Source organism: Arachis stenosperma, chromosome 2 (assembly GCF_014773155.1).
Source record: "Arachis stenosperma cultivar V10309 chromosome 2, arast.V10309.gnm1.PFL2, whole genome shotgun sequence".
Taxonomy (NCBI): domain Eukaryota; kingdom Viridiplantae; phylum Streptophyta; class Magnoliopsida; order Fabales; family Fabaceae; genus Arachis; species Arachis stenosperma.
In genome coordinates, this window is record NC_080378.1 from 120,900,158 (window position 1) to 120,917,270 (window position 17,113).

The window sequence follows — 17,113 nt, forward strand, 5'->3', positions numbered from 1 at the left end:
AAAATCCTTTCTTTTTTCACTAACCCTCAATTTCCAACTTTACAAAATATTATAAAATCATCCTTTTATCAATAAATAATAATTTTAAGACGATTTTGCCTTCTAAAAAAATCCTTTCCTCCTCCACTAATCCTCAACTCCCATTCTCTCTCTCTCTCTCTCTCTCTTTATCCCAAACTCTTACTCTCCCTCACCACTAACCCTATTCATCTTTTTATCATCACTATCACCATCACCATTATCACAATCACCATCACCATTATCATAGAAACAAAGATTGAATCACACACAAATTAAAGAATCACAAAATGAAGAGACTTCATCTAATAGAAACTTTTTCAAAAGCTTGAACCATAGGCGATCATTGCTATTGTCGGAGAAGGAGCCGCAACAGATGGTGGCGGCGTTGCGAACGATGTAACACCCTACCACACTAAACTTTACGCTTAAGCCGTAAAACAGAGGTGGTGTGGTATTACGACCTCTAAAATGAAATGAGTACACATAATAGCAAAAGAATTATAATATGCTAGGAGCCTTGAAGAATAGAGGAAATAAAAAATCGCGAATATAAAGGCGCAACACTCGAGAAGTGAGTTAACTTGCGTGCTAAGAAGGCTACAGCTATCAAGTGTAAAGTAACCCAAAATAGGAACAGAGAGTCAAAGATACAAAATAACGAGCTCCTGACTCAGCCTGCGAAGTCAAGACTGGCCGGAGAATATACACACATATATACATATATATACATATCCAAAACCCAAATGTACATAAACAAAATCCTGCCTCTCCATACACCTCTAGGAGGATCAAAAAGAATAAGTTATGTGGAGAGAAAGCTAAGTACATATATATACATCATAGCATAACCAAATAACCCAGTAACCACTCCACTTCAAGGGTCCAGACGCCTAACGAGATGCCTCTCGACCTGCATCTGAAAAACAACAACATAGTATGGAATGAGAACCGGAGGTTCTCAGTATGGTAAAGGTGCCACACACATAATATATAAGGTTCTAGGAATGCCAGAGGCAATCCTAGAATGCCGACACTCAGATTGTAAAGCTTAAAGTATTAAACAGAAGCCATAAAAGGTGGTTTACTAAGGATATTTAAACCTAACTTAACTTAACCTTAAATCTAAATTCCCATTCTGCCATACCTCCTTACCTCCAACTCCATCATGCATTTTCACAGACAACTAAACAGACAAAGACAAGCACAAGAAGGTTACAAGTACTGCAGATAACAAATATACATTTAACAATGGCAAGTACATTTAGGCACGCCCAGTTAATACACATGCAAGTAATTCAAGTAATATGCATATGATGCATGCATGTCCTATGGCTGATGAGGCTCATCTGTCGGTTATCCAGCCAACCCGACAAGTCTGAATTGTCCTTAGACTGTCCCCCTGACGTGCATCCCCAAGAGTCTATGCATAGCTTTATCTCAAATAATCAATATTGCTCAATGGGGGTAACATTCCCGGGAATTTATATAGTGCCCGGTCACACTTACGTCGTAGGGTCAACAGAGTATCGAGTTTTCAACCTGGTACACGTGGTGGCAAGCCACGACATTTGATCTAGGGAATCTCATATCTCAGATTATTCAAATTCATAAGCCATATAAATAATTAAATTATAATTCATCAACATCCACATCGTTCTCAACCGCATTTCATTCATCATTATACATCAATCATATTCAATCCTTATCCTTCATTATCACGCCTCCCATCCCGTCCATCAATAGTTCCAATTCAAAACATAATTTATTCTTTTCTAAATAAATCAGATTTAAAACATGTTCAATTTCTTAATAACTCTAAATCAAATCATATAACCCTTTGAATCTAAATCTTTTTAAATAATCATATAAACAAAATCTCTAATTTTTTATAAAAATTTGGCAGCATCTCCTCTAAAACTCGGACTTTGCCACCCTTTTCGGGTCCAAACCTGCTTTCTTTTCAATTCAACATACCCTTCCTCATCATCATAACAGTCACCACAATAAATCTACCTCAGATCAACAACTATACTCATACAATATTCGAATCCAACAACCAAAATTCAACTAAGGATCATAGTTTACTAATCCTAGGCTTCGAATACAAAATACCTCAAATCAATAATTCACCAAATTATTAGTTAATCAGCAAGTACCTAACCAACTATGTTCATCAACAATAACATTCAACCATGATTCTCTCCAAATTAACATAATAACATTCACCATCCAAAATTAATAACTAATTATCCAATAAACTTCAACCAAATATATTCATCGACAAATTACTAAACATTAAACATACACCTGCATTCCAACTTATCCTATGGTCGTCTAGCCTAAGTTTTCACAGAACATTATATATTAAATGCAAGAAACCTAAACCATACCTTGGCCGATTTTCACGTAACGACCAAAGTAAATTATTTAAAACCAAGGCAGCCCCTTCAAAATTCAACTAATCAGCTTCCTCCAAGTTCCAATATTCACAATTTCAAGCTCCAATTATTTATTCACAACCTAATACACATTCATAACACATATATATCCAATTTAATACTCAAAGCTCAAATTCAAAGAAAATAAAATAGAATTATCGTATCCTCACTTTACCCAAGCTTCACATAAGCAAGAGTGAACGTTTTTCTCAAGCTAATTGGATCCTAAAACATCAGAAATCAAAGAAATTCAATATTCCCACTTAAAATTTGAAAATTGGGGGAAGAGAAGGTTGAGAGTGATTAAACAAGTTACCAGTGAAATTGTTCCGGTAGAAACGTAGAGCTCGACGCGGTGAATGCGTGGCCACAAACGGTGCGGCGATTGGAACTCGGACGGAGAAGTTACGGGGATCGAAAATTTACCGTAACGTTACGGAAGCTTTCTCCCCTCCCTGGAAATGTTTCACGCTGCTGCGTCCAAATGAGGGAGAGAAAGGAGTTCGGCTGCTTTTAATGAGTTAGTCCGGTTGAACCGACGGCCCGGTTCGAGTCTGGTTCAACCGGTTCGACCCGTTCGGTCCAATCTTGGACCGATTTCTTTGAAATTGGTGTCAAAATTCTCGTTTCGATGAGCTCTATCCTAATTTAATATAATATTCACATTTCTAATATTCCTTATTAAAAATTAATTTATTGACTAATTATCTACTAATTTAACCGGGGTTTACAAACGACGCGGTGGAGGAAGGAGACGTCGATGAGTTGTTATCGATCCAGTCTTCATTCTGCCAAAAAAATGCGGTAGCCGTCAAAAACAATTCCACGGCGGAATTAAATGATGAATTGGAAGCGTTTTTTGAAAAGAATGTTACGGGATTAAGAAATGAGGGAACGACTCTGGAAGGGGCTGTTATGAACAGAAAGGGAATGCCAATAGAGAAAAAAACGAAAGGGTTTTGACTAAAGCATGGCACGGTTTGTGAATTTCAATTTGTTATTCATTCTTTTATTTTTTTCTAATTTTTTATTCTGTATATTTTTCTTTGATTTACTTTCTTTTTGTCTGTGTTGTTATTGTTGATTTTGGACAGAGTTAAGGTTAGACTTGTGATGACTTTATTGCAGTAAAAAAAGAAAGGGCTAAGGCAGTGGTGTGATGGAGGTGGGATGAGTGTTGATGGTGGAAAGTAAATGGCAGAGACAGAAAATGAAAGGAGAAGACACTACGGCTCTCTTTCTCTCTTCTTCGTTCTTCCTTTTTTTATTTTTATTTTTTAATTTTTGAAGAACATATACATGAGTTCTTTTTTTATTTTTTTTAATTTATGTTGTTGCTGGATTGTTGATTTATTTTATGGTTAGATTTATGGTGTAACGATGGTGATTATGATGAGACAGATTTATTTTGTTGTTATGGTGGTTCATGGTGATGATGATGAGGCATTGATGAAGGTGGAGAGAATTCTTTATTTTTGTAACGTTGAGAATGATTTTAATAACAAAAAAGGGTGGGGACGATTTTGATTTTTATCGTCCCATACCTTAAAGACGAAAAAAGTACTTAACCTTTATTTTAATTGGAGAAGTCATGGCGTTGTTGGGGGTGGGTGACAGCGCTGCTAGGGTTGCTAGAGGGAGGGTCATGGCGCTGTTGGGGCTATGGGGGGGAGGGGGGAGGGCGCTGCTAGGGTTTGATAGTGGATGAGAGATGGTTAAATTTTGAAATTGGAGGGTAAAAATTTTTTGTTATTAGAATTTAGGAGGTGTTTCTTATTTTTTAATTCATTGTGAGCCAATAAATCAGTCAATTAAACATATTGTCAATATTTTTTTATTATTTTTTAGTGGACTTCTTTTTGCAAATATGTCAAATTTGATGTAAATAAATTATGTTTTATATTAAGTAAATTTTAGTTTTTCAATTATTATATTTAGAGTATATAAATAAGATGTAGGATTTTAATAAATTTAAAATGTAAAATTTTGAATTTAAATTTCAAATGTGTCGTATTTCTTATTTTTTTCGAAACGTATTAGTATTCATAATTCCTCAAATAACATCTTTTTGCAATATCTTGTTATGTATTATATATTAATAATAAAATAGGAAAAAAATTCTACAAGTAATGTATTGAATGATTAATCCCTTGAATACAACAGTAATTATATATATGCCAACATGAACAATAGTTTATACAAATCAATTACGTAGTGAATCTATTCCTTGCGTTTTGGGTTATAAAATTGGATTCCTCTTCGATTCAGTGGCTGTGTAGGTCTGGCATTCTTCTCTGCATGCTGCCATAAAAAGAGCATATAAAAAAATATTATAATCATAAAAAAAAGTATAAAGTAAGAAACTTAATTAAACTATTTAATTTTTTTTTGTTGGGTTGCATTAATAGTGCAATAAAAATACTTACATCATGGACTGCCTCTCTTAGTAAATTGATTTGTTCCCTAGACACAGTTCCTACCTAATAATCATGGAAATAAATATTTGTTCAAATTAATCACATGATAAAGAATCATATAATAATATCAATCATAGGGTTTTGATGTTGCTGAAATCTCAGGTTAATAATCGAGAGCTATTAGGTAAAAATTTAGTTAAATCAATTAAATTATTTAATAATTTTTAAATATTAATTTTATGTAAAATTGATTGCACTTGAACTTTTATTTTTAACAAATCATTAATGATACCTTTTTGTTAATGGTCCAAATGACACCTTCAGTACAAGGAGGAACAGTGAGGGAACCCATGTATCTGTAATATTTCTTGCCACCAAATTTGATCTCTGAAGGATCAAACACTCCTATGTTCTTTTCTTCTTCTTTATCCACTAAGGATTTTATGTAATTTGACAACTACAATAATAGTTTCAACCACATTTAATTAATCAAAATCAATTTCAATTTTTATTTAATAAAATATAGACAAGATTCACAAGAAAAGTTTTTCTTTTCTGGATCAAGAGCAATTTTTTTGTGCTGACTTACCTTAGAAAGTATAGGGTTGGGCCTTCCAATCTTGAACAGAAGCCCAACAACAGCAACCTTGGTCTTTCCATTTGCCTCTGGGCTTTCATGAACCATGTGAAGCTCCATGTCATACCTAATATTTCCAGGACCAAAAAAAAAAAAGAATCTAATATGTTAATTAAAGAATAGTTTTCTTTTTATAACCAAAAAAAGAAAGAATAGTTTCTTTTTCAATATTTTTTGACAAAAAAATATTTACAAAAAAATATTTAGACAAAATAAGAGTGAATACCCACTGGCCTGATAATTACTTCGAAAGAATTACGAGGTCTTTGACAAAAAAAAAAATATTCAACCCGGTCTCTGATTTTTTTTGGAACTGATTAATTCCTGTGCTAGTAAAAAATAATATTGACTTTTTTTGGAATAGAGCTAATCAGTTCCATAAAAATAAAGCTCAAAAGTTGGGTTGAATATTTTTTTTTCAATAATTTTGTTGTCTTTTTTAGATAATTGTCAGGAATTGTTTAGAGTTTTTTTCTCGACAAAATAATATATAAGTAAATAAAGATTTTTGGAGAAGAAATATTGAACCTTCTGCCATTGATGGTGTGTTCTGAAGGTGAGTGCCAATGACATTGTTTTAGAAATAATTGAGTGCCATTGATGTCTATTGATCCTGCATCTCCATTCCATCTCAGCTGCACCATAAACAAACATTTTAGATCTTAATCAAGCTTATTATTAGCTGTGTCCAACCGTTTGTATTATCAATAACCATCATATTCAATTACTAATAATTAATATATCTTAATATTAGATATTTTTTCTGTCCCTCCAATATTCCCAAAATGTGTTGTGGATTTGAACTCTATTTAAAGGTCTGACCAATGAATTGCAACATATACATGACGGAATTCGATCATTCGACACTTAGTTAAACAAATAAACGAAATGAATGAGCTGACAACTCGACCAATTCAAGAGTACAAGAAAAAAGTTATTATTAAAAGGGAATTGGTTAATTTAATGAGAAATAAAGAATAAATAAAAGCAATGATGATTAATTACCGAAATATCATGTCCTCTATTAACAAGAGTGGCATTGTGAGGTTTATAGTTCTTCCTTAGAACTCCCAAGTTTGGAACCACAGTCACCCTTTTATTTGACAAATCAATTGGAGATTGTATTTCTCCATTCTTGCATGCTTCCCATTCTTTATTCAATTCACCCCAATGTGAAGGACCCTTCTCACTCCCTTTTATGTAATCAAACTCTCTCTCATTCTCTACACAAACAAACACACATCATTAATTAATTAAAAATACAACAACATCACTCAAATTATTTAGAAAAAACAAGTAATTTGGAGTTGATTGATATTGTGCTTACCAACTTCCTCCGCTGAAGTCCAAATTTTTGTTGAATGGATGAGAAAGATGGTTACTAGTATTAGCAAAATTCGTTGGGAAATTTTGATCCGGCTTTGCTGCTTCATCATCATGTTGATGAAGATTATTGGGAGTAGCTAGAGAGAAAACTATGAATAAATAAATAAATTAATTTAAAGTAGATGATGGATTGATGAAAGAGGGTGGTGATTCTCATAATGGAGGAAATGTGTGTGTATATATATATATAAAAAAAGCAAGACTTTAATTAGATTGGTTTTGATATTTGGTCAAGGGAAACTAGGAAGGTTCCTAGTTCCTAGATTGTTGAAATTTTGTTACAACAATTGGTGTGAATCCTAGATTTTCTAAGTTTCTATGGTGTTTTACTGTTTTTTTCTAACCCTAAACCAACAAAATGATCAAAAAAATGACAACATTAAACTGAAAAGGGAAGGACATACAGGCTGTCTTGAAAATCTAAAAAGAAAGGGTGGAGAGTTAGGTAGAGCAAATAAAATGGAAAATTGGGTACATTAAGATTAATTAATTTTGAGTAATAGTTTTTTCACACACACACAAAACGCGTGACATTAATTAATTATTAGTTTTTTTTCTTCTGGCTTTAAAATAACTGTTACTTATTTTTTTCCGTTTATTAAAAAATTAATGAATCTAGTGAATTTTATTTTGAAACGGAGTAGTATTTTTAACCATAGAAAAATTTTATTATGAAATTTGTTATGGACCCGAATTCCAATCTCATTGGCCCAATGATAATTCGACCACCAAGCGTGAATCATTCATCTCAAGCCCAAAATTCCAGCACCTCTAAATCGCCACATCACTATCTCTATCCACTTCTTATCTTTTATATAATTGGACCAAAAACTACAAAAATCTCCAATTCAAAAAATAGTAAATTCTAATATTTCAGGTAATTCACAAACAAAATTTGCATTTTTTTTGAATAAATATTCTTTTCGATTTCTAATCATTTGTCTGATGAATTTTATATTTCTCAACAAATATAAACATCTAAATTGGTTCCTATCTACTTTGATATATGTACGTTCCAGTTTCTACAATCGATTTCGAGTAGGTCACTTGCTAATGTGTCAGTAACTTATCCATACAATAATAAAGAAGACGGCCAAATAAGTGATTGACATGTCAGCAAGTGACCTGCTCGAAACCAGTTACAGGGACTGAAATGTACATATATCAAAGTAGATAGACCGATTTGAGTATTTATATTTGTTAGGAGATGCGAAATCTATCGAACAAATTATTAAAGACCGAAAAAAATATTTACTCACATTTTTTATATAACAAAAGTATCTAGATACATCTCATCACCTACTTCTTAGTTTCATTATGTCCTCTAAAATAAATAATAAATATAAAATTCAATCATATTATTTATTTATCAATAACATTTAGAAGACATATGACAGTATGCAACATATTATTATTCATTTATTTAATTTGGTCTTATTTCCTATTGCTTTCTATCATAACAAACCATATTCCATTCTCATTGTCATAAGAGAAAAAAGCTTCCATTCTAATTTTAATTTTAATTTTTCCATTCTCAAAAGAAAAAAAAAAATGTTTAGTTTGAACTGGTCTAAATTTGTGACTGAGGTGAAGCTGCGTTGCAAACAAGTTTGTTTGTAAAGAAAGTCTTACAAAATATTATTAGGGTAGGTTGGAACCCCCCACACACCTTCTTTATTTCTAGACAAAACTAGTAAACCACAAAACGTTACTCATCAGGTAACTATTTTCCTTTAATTAGAGCTTTTCTTATAATAGAGAAACAATTTTTTTTCTTCTGTTTTAAGGATCTGGATACTCTATTGGATCAAAAGTAAACAAATGAACTAATCGAGTTTTTTGAGAAAAAAAAAAAAAAAAAAAACTAAGGACGTAAGCTATCACTATTTTTGGTCAATGACATCAAGAGGTGTTTTATTTTGCCCGCGATGTAACCTGTTGTTTTGGGTTGTTAAATATATATGTTGATAGATAATTAAATATATTTATATGATTATATGAATTATTGTACTAATGAGTACTTTAAAATTGTGTTTAGATTCTGACTTAAGATTAAAATAATAAACAAATATTATGGAAGATGTGTTGAGTCCTCCAAGTGTATGAATGTCGAAGGAATCATATTATAAAAAAGATAATATATATATATATATATATATATATATATATATATATATATATATATATATATTAATTGAAATCAACTGTTAAATTTCAGATTAATAGTCAAATTAATTTCTAAAAATAAGATAATTTTTAAATTTATCTCTAAAATATTTTTTTTTTTAAAAATTGATGTTGTAAAACATTAATTAATAATATATATAATACTTTATATGTCTAATTATATATTTTATTTATTTGTTTATTTATTTTTACCAAATATAGGGAGACTCGAACCCGCGACCTTTTAGGTGAGTATGAGAAGATTATGCCATTTGAGCTATAATTTATTGGCATGTCTAATTAGATATTGACCAAATATGTTTATGGAAATTTATTTAGTCATTTCTCTAAAAGAAAGTTTAGGTCCAACACTTTTATTAAAATCTGGTCAGCACTTTTATTTAGTCTTTTAACTAGCAAAAAAAAAAAGTGAGTAATCCCACACCATTAGATAAAATCTCACACTATTAAAAACATAAATGATAACTATTTTTTTTTTACAAAAAGAAACGTTTTTCAATTATAGGAAAGCCAACACTTACAAATATCAAAGAAATATCAATTCTATATAGATAATAAGAAGATAGATATCCCATGTATTGAACTAAAATCTGATAGTAAGCCCAACATTCGATTACTAAAAATCGACACAAGAAGAAATAAAGACCAAACAGAATCTCTTTTGTTTCTAAATCTACACATATGTGCTGCAAGCCAATAAAATACATCTTCTTCTTCATATAGATCTGAATATTTTCTGAATCTGAAAATTTTCCTATAAACAAAATTATTTCTTTATAGAGTTTTTTTTCAAGATCTGAATAATCAAAACACCACCAGCAACTATAACGGGAACCAAAACGCCACCACAAACAAGAAGAGAAAACCACAGATGGATTATAAAATCAGGAACACAGAGCTAAGCTCAGGTCCGAAGAAAAGTTATTTTAGATCTAAATCTGAATTTCAAATCTAAATCTATAAAAGAAAAGCAGAAAACATACACAAACAAAAAATAGGAAGCAAAAAGATAAGAAAGAAGAAGTGAAAGAGGTAGCAGAACAGTGTGGGTGGAGGTGGAGAAGAACAGAAAACATACGAGAAGGAGAAAGGAGGAGAAAGAAGGGGAGGCAGATGAGACAAAAAAGAGAAAAAAAGGTTAAGGAGATAGGAGCAAAGGAAAAAGGTTAAGAGAGATAGAAGTATCGGAGGACCACTGCGGCTTAGATTGAGGCAACGGCGGCGATCCTCAAGAAAGTTTTAGGGTTTACCTCAACGGGAGAGAGAGAACTAATCACGCTTTTCTGTTTTTGTGATGCCAAAAGAATTAGAGTGAATATCCCACCCGACCCCTGACAATTATCTCGAAAGGACAACGAGGTCCCCAAGAAAAAAAAACACCCAATCCAGCCCCCTGATCTTTTTTGGGACTGATTAGCCCCTGTGCAAAAAAAAAACATTAATTTTTTTGGTCAAGGATCTCGTTATCTTTTGAGGTAATTGTCAAGGGCTATTTTGGTTTTTTCTCAAAGAATTATATCAATGATAATTAATTGATGGCTACAAATCACAAAATTTGCTGGCCCTAGCACTCTTCTAGTTAACCTCGAATTGAATATGTTATGTGTCATGTATGCTATTAGTTAATATTTTACATCATCAATCATTGTCGAAAATTATGAGTAGAGTAATTGAAAGACATATATGATTAATTCGTAATCTTTAAAGGATCAATTTAATTGAAAAACCTTTAGAGATGTCATCAATTAGTCATTATTAATATTTTTAATTGTGTGAGATTACTCATTTTTTTTGTGCTAGTTAAATGCTGGCTAAATTTTAATAAAAATATTAGCTCTCTAGATTTTTTTTTTAAAAATGTCTTATTTTTTAGAATTTAATTTGACTATTAATTCGTTAAAATTTCATGTTTTAGAAATATTTGAAATCTTTTCCATATTATTAGCTAAACAAATGAGAAAAAAGTGTATGTGAGGATATTGGTCAAAGTGGTGGAGCCACTGTACTATTACATCGGTGACACCATAGTAAAAAAAAGTGTCACATTTCTTGCAGTGGTTGCATGTGCCATTCAGTCTCAAATAAAAGTCATAATTGTTGTTATGGATTGCACCAGTTTCATATTGAACCAAGTAAAAAGGGGCTAGAAATTAGGGTAAAGTTTTTATTGTTTCTATGTAATTTTGTAGTAAAAAAGCGATTATTTATGTCATCTTTGATATTTAACTTTGAGGTTTTTAAATATACTTTATGCATTTTAAAAATTACAATGGAATAAAATATACATATACATTTGATATTTAAAGTTGGGTTTGCGGCTCTATATAACTTCAGGAATCGTGTAAACATGTTGCAAAGTATTTTAATAATTTCTTATGTTGTTAGTTCATATTATTAATTATCTCGTGTTTTCAACGAACATTCCTAACATTATCTCCCAACATTTTACTTATTTAGTATTAATAAAGGTCGAGGATGCCAAGCAAAGCTTGCGAGTATGATTACTTTTATTTATTTTATGGCAGATTATATGGTTCTAAGTTCTACTAATAATTTTCATTTAAAAATGCCTTTTGTTACTTTTTTTTATCTTGTGACGGATTTGCGGGTGTCACAAAAAGAAAAAGTAGATACTTTACTCTATATTATTCTAATATATTACATATGGTATGATTTGCTAATATCTATCACAAATTTTACACTTATTAAGAGAATAATCTTAATAATTTTTATAAGATAATGTTTATCTTTTAACTTAATGTTTGAAATCGAATTATACTCACTTAACCTAAAAATGAAGGTGAACATGTGACAAGATGCAATGGAGGTCCAAAAGGTCAAAAGGAAGTTAATTAAATGCAAGGGGCAAGCAAGAATCAAGAATGTTGGAAATTCACCTACCTTTTTTCATTGCTACGAGTCAATATTCAATAGTCATTCGTGAAAGAAATAGAACTTTTTGTTTTTGACATTGGAGTGGTGATATGTTTTTTCTTAAGATGTAGACTGTTTGTGTGTTATTTTTAAATGTGAAATCGTTTAATTAGAGAAGTAAAGTTCAGACTATCCAATTTATTAGAGGTACAAAAATCGAACCGTTCGATTTGTAGAGGTACAGAAATCGGACCGTCTGTTTTATGAGTAAGTATAAAAATCCAACCGTCCGATTTGTGTTAAAAATAAAAAAATTTGAGGTTCAGAAATTGGATATTTTTATTTGTGTACTTTCCACAATTTTAAAAAACACAAAAAATTATAATATTAAAATATATCACTACTTTTATTTTTATATAAAAAAAACAAAAGAAATAGGAGCCATTATTATTTTTTTTTATTATTATAAAACAAATATTAAATTAAAGTTGTCAGTATGAGGAGTACCATCACCATCCATTATGGTGGTACCAACAACATTGTACTGTGTAATGTGTCCATTGTCCATACATAACTTTCTTGGAGTCCTCACAACCCTCAAAACCTAATATTAACCTTTTTGTGTCCTTATTTAACGGTTAACTCTAGTTAGAAATTTAGAACAACTCAATGTATACTCCTATAGTTAATGTAATAAATAAAAAAAATAAAAGACATTGTTTCACAAAATGTTAAAGAAGAAGGTTTAAACAATAAACAATTCGTTACATACTCTAACTTCACGTGAAGTTGATATCTGAGAACTGTTAGATGATTTAACTAATTTAACTAAATTTTCATTCAACGACTCTCAGGTATCAATTTCACGTGAAGTCGACTTCACTTGAATTTTTACCTAAATAACGACTTGCACGAACTATTTTAATCAGTAACAAAAAATATTCAGAATAATTAAATTAATAATTAGAAATTGATTAAGAATTTTCAATATATGGGCGCGCTTTTTCCTTCTGAGTAGGGATTTTTGTTCTTGTAAAAACTATGAGAACTCTTATTTTATGTCTAATCCCTATGATCACGGAGCTTCTCCATTTATGCACCTAAGTGAGAGAGTGAGAGAGAGAGAGAGTGTGAAACTCTTCCAAAGAAGCAGAAGAATAATGTTCCAAAGAAGGTGCATTGTGGTAACAATAACATATGTATTATTGGGATGCATTATTGTGGATCATGGAAGAGCAACAATGGTGAATCTCACACTCCAAGGACAACATCCAAACCCTGAAGTTCTTGTTACACAACTTCAGAGGTACTACTTCTTACTTCTTACTACTTTCTCTCTCTTTCAATCTTCCTACATTACTTAAAGTTAGATCTTGATAATCCAGGACATGCTCAATTTCTTCTTTTTTTTTTAGTTTATTTTTAAAATTTATTTTTCCTTTTTTATGAAATAATTATCTTTTTGGCTTGGAGTTTATTATTTGCTAGTTACTAAGTGCTATTATTTAGTAAAAAAAAAGGGAGAGATTCAAGTTTAATAATACACTTTGGTGAAAATTCAGTCGACTTCACGTGAGTTTTCACCCACAATAAAATGTAGGTATTGTTAATAATTTTCATTTATAACTCTCCTCATATATATTATTTCAAATAAATAATTTTTATGCACTAAATTATTCATAGCACTTTTCTATCATTAGAATAAGTAGAAATACTAATGTAATTAAGATGAGTCATATAACTAAAGTATCTTATATTATGACACTTTTTATTTTTGTAGTAAGATTAATGCTTCAATAGCAAGAAGGGAGATGTTAGCATCATCATCATCATCATGCCTAACAGGGAACCCCATTGATGATTGCTGGAAATGTGACCCAAATTGGGCCCAAAACAGACAAAGGCTAGCCGATTGCGCAATTGGGTTCGGTCAAAATGCAAAGGGGGGAAAAGGTGGCGAGTTCTACATAGTAACTGATTCGTCGGACAATGATGCTGTAAACCCTAAACTCGGAACCCTAAGATATGCCGTGATTCAAAATGAGCCACTTTGGATAGTGTTTCCTAGTAACATGATGATTAAGCTTTCACAAGAACTCATATTCAATAGCTTCAAAACCATTGATGGGCGTGGTGCTGATGTGCACATTGTTGGTGGAGGGTGCATTACTCTTCAATATATTAGCAATGTTATCATACATAACATTCACATTCACCATTGTCATCCCTCAGGTAATTAAGAAATTAATTTCAAATATTATGGTTAGGTTAGGTTAATTATTTTGGAGATATATCATGGATAGTAGATTTATGTCCTTTTTGTTTGTCCGAATAAACCATTGGCATTTGTCCTTTTCTTAAAAGAAAAAAAGAATTAAGAAATTGGAAAAAAAAAATTAGACATTACCTTTTTTCCATTTTCTCACAATTGTTTTTGTATTAAAAGTAATTGATAAAAAATGATAGAAAAAATGTAAATATCAATTTTCAAAATATATTGCCTTAAATTAAGCATAAAATTAAGTTTTTGTCAAAATTTGTATTATTTCTTTATTTTAATAAATGAAAAAGCCTTAAAATATCTCCTAAAAAAGGACAATATTAAGTTATTTTTTTTTCTTTAGATATGTGTTTATTCTCAACAATTCAACATCTTTGATTCTTATTTCAAAGCAGTAACCAAACCTATTTTCCGCTTTTTGAATAAAGTCAGATATAGACAAAGATATACTTGATAAACTTTGTCTCTATGTATTTTAAATAGACTTATTTAAGTAATTAAATAATATTAATCTCTCACTTTGGATACCCAAGCTCTAGATTCACACTCCTAGAAAGTAAAGTAGAATCTTGAAATTTAAAATCTAAATAATATAATATTGGTACCAATATTTTCTTCTCCCTCCCTTTTTCTTGAATTGTGCTGCTAGGAAAGTGAGGTTTATCATTGTGTTTGTTTGTTACCTTTTTTTTTTCTTTTTTTCAAATGTGTCCTTTCACAAGTGGCATTAAGTTATTTGAATATTAATAAAATTAAAATATATTTGTTTATTTTGAAAATAATAAACACATTATATTATATATTTAGTCCGATAAACATTTTTTAAAAGTATATTAATTTTTAAAAAAATTAATTTTAATACACTATTAATATAAAATTATTTTTCACGTGCATCTGATCACATAATGTTATATTAATAAAATTAATTATTTTTTATATTAATCGCGTGAATGGTCATCTAAAAAAATAACTGTGATTGCACGATTGTATTGTATTAAAATTAAACTCTGGGATTTAAGATACAAATCTTATCAAATGAAATACTATTAACCTTTTTTTCTTTACAGGTAATGCTATGGTGCGATCGAGTCCAGAGCACTATGGATACCGCACTGAATCGGACGGTGATGGCATCTCCATATTTGGATCGCATGACATCTGGATCGATCACTGCACTCTATCTCGTTGCAAGGATGGGCTTATTGATGCAGTTATGGGCTCAACTGCCATCACTGTGTCCAACAACCACTTCTCTCATCACAATGACGTAATGCTCTTGGGCCATAGTGACCACTACTTACCTGACTCAGCCATGCAGGTAATCCAGTCCAGGCCCAATTATCCAATTTGAGCCCAAGCCCAACATCACAAACATGCACCTTAAAATTTAATTATGCATATTGCATCCTCACATAAATATTCAGTAGTGATATTAGTTTTTTTTGTACGATTTTTTCCAACCGCTAAACTAAAAACTAATCCGTTGCAGATCAAATTTTTTTTTAAGAATTTGTTGTTAGTCAATGAGTTGCTACATATAAATAGTTACTAATCATTTGTAGTTAACTTTCATTTCATTTTTAACATACTCTATAAAATTATTGAGAAGAAAATTTTTCTTTTCTTACAATCTAGCCACCAACCTTGTTGCAGGTTACCATTGCCTTTAACCATTTTGGCGAAAAACTCGTCCAGCGCATGCCACGTTGCAGGCTAGGATATGTTCACATAGTCAATAACGACTTCACTGCTTGGCAGATGTATGCAATCGGGGGCAGTGGATCCCCTACTATTAATAGTCAGGGAAATCGATATACTGCTCCCGACAACTCATTTGCCAAGCAAGTGACAAAGCGGTTGGATGTCGGGGAAGGCGAGTGGATAGGGTGGAATTGGAGGTCAGAAGGGGATGTGATGGTGAATGGAGCATTCTTTGTTCCATCAGGGGAAGGTGCTGAGGTTAAGTATGAGAAGGCTTATAGTGTGGAGCCTAAGTCTGCTGATCGCATTTCATTGCTTACTATGTCTGCTGGAGTTCTTGGTGTGGCTAGGTATTAACATTAATATTATAAACTAGTCTTATTAAGAAATTGATATGCAGTTCATATATGAAAACGTAATGAGGTTAATTAACATGGTTGGTGAATGAGCAGGGACAATAACCTTGGCATGTGGACTAGAGGACCCAACGATGGTGGCAGTTATATTTCAACAAACGCAAAGGCTGCAATGCTGTTTCCACCTTCACATACTTTCACATTTGTATCTGTTCTTGTTACAATGCTGTGCTTGTTATCTCACACAATTACTCCCCTAATAACATTAGTACTATAACAATTGTTTATTGAGTTTGCTTATCTTTCTTTGACTGTTAAATGAAAAGGAGCCTTAAAAGTTAGGACATCCCTTTAACTAGTACATTTTTAAAGCCTTTCTTTCTTCAACTTGACTTGACATATGCAACTATATCTAATAGTTCCCAATTTTAGTTTCATGATAGAATCTCTTATCATCATCATTTGGTTTAATTTCATAATATTCCTCCAACTATGCGTGAGGAGAAAATGCATTTATCCTCTTATTTTAATTCAAGGATTTGAAAAGATAATATATTGATAATAAATTAAGCAAAAGTGGAGCAGATTAATGGTGGTCATCACTCTAAACAACAACATATCTATTTTTCTTTTTTTGTAATTTTCTTATTGATTTTTGGATTATATATATTACCACGTCATCAGGAATACATAGCAATTAAACTCGTCTATTTTACCTACTGTCCAAAATTGATTATATTGCGTGCTTGAGAAGAGAGAGGGCTCATTTTTATGGATATGGAGCCTTTGTGTGTGTGTTACATGGTTATGGATGG

The 17,113-nt window shown here is 31.3% G+C and overlaps 2 protein-coding genes and 1 long non-coding RNA gene across 4 annotated transcripts; 1 reads left to right on the top strand and 2 right to left on the bottom strand.

The window, feature by feature from the left end:
• Positions 1-634: 634 nt before the first annotated feature.
• On the bottom strand, positions 635-2,930 carry LOC130962273 (uncharacterized). Of its 2 annotated transcripts, none has more exons than XR_009079775.1 (4): positions 2,776-2,930; positions 2,630-2,684; positions 2,412-2,541; positions 635-937 (listed from the first exon to the last, which is right to left on the bottom strand). It is a non-coding gene; the product is annotated as an uncharacterized LOC130962273 (long non-coding RNA). The 2 variants fall into 2 exon arrangements; XR_009079774.1 differs by having other exon boundaries at positions 2,635-2,684; positions 2,776-2,923.
• Positions 2,931-4,577: 1,647 nt separating this feature from the next.
• LOC130961672 (alpha carbonic anhydrase 7-like) lies at positions 4,578-7,242 on the bottom strand. Its single transcript, XM_057887657.1, has 7 exons — positions 6,841-7,242; positions 6,519-6,736; positions 6,042-6,148; positions 5,466-5,580; positions 5,169-5,333; positions 4,886-4,939; positions 4,578-4,760 (listed from the first exon to the last, which is right to left on the bottom strand). The coding sequence occupies exons 1-7, from the start codon at positions 6,950-6,952 to the stop codon at positions 4,680-4,682; spliced, it is 852 nt and encodes a 283-aa protein (XP_057743640.1). The 5' UTR covers positions 6,953-7,242; the 3' UTR covers positions 4,578-4,679.
• A 5,784-nt stretch (positions 7,243-13,026) lies between these two features.
• LOC130961582 (probable pectate lyase 12) lies at positions 13,027-16,642 on the top strand. The gene is made up of 5 exons (XM_057887538.1): positions 13,027-13,266; positions 13,741-14,192; positions 15,309-15,559; positions 15,895-16,292; positions 16,395-16,642. The coding sequence occupies exons 1-5, from the start codon at positions 13,055-13,057 to the stop codon at positions 16,573-16,575; spliced, it is 1,494 nt and encodes a 497-aa protein (XP_057743521.1). The 5' UTR covers positions 13,027-13,054; the 3' UTR covers positions 16,576-16,642.
• Positions 16,643-17,113: the final 471 nt, after the last annotated feature.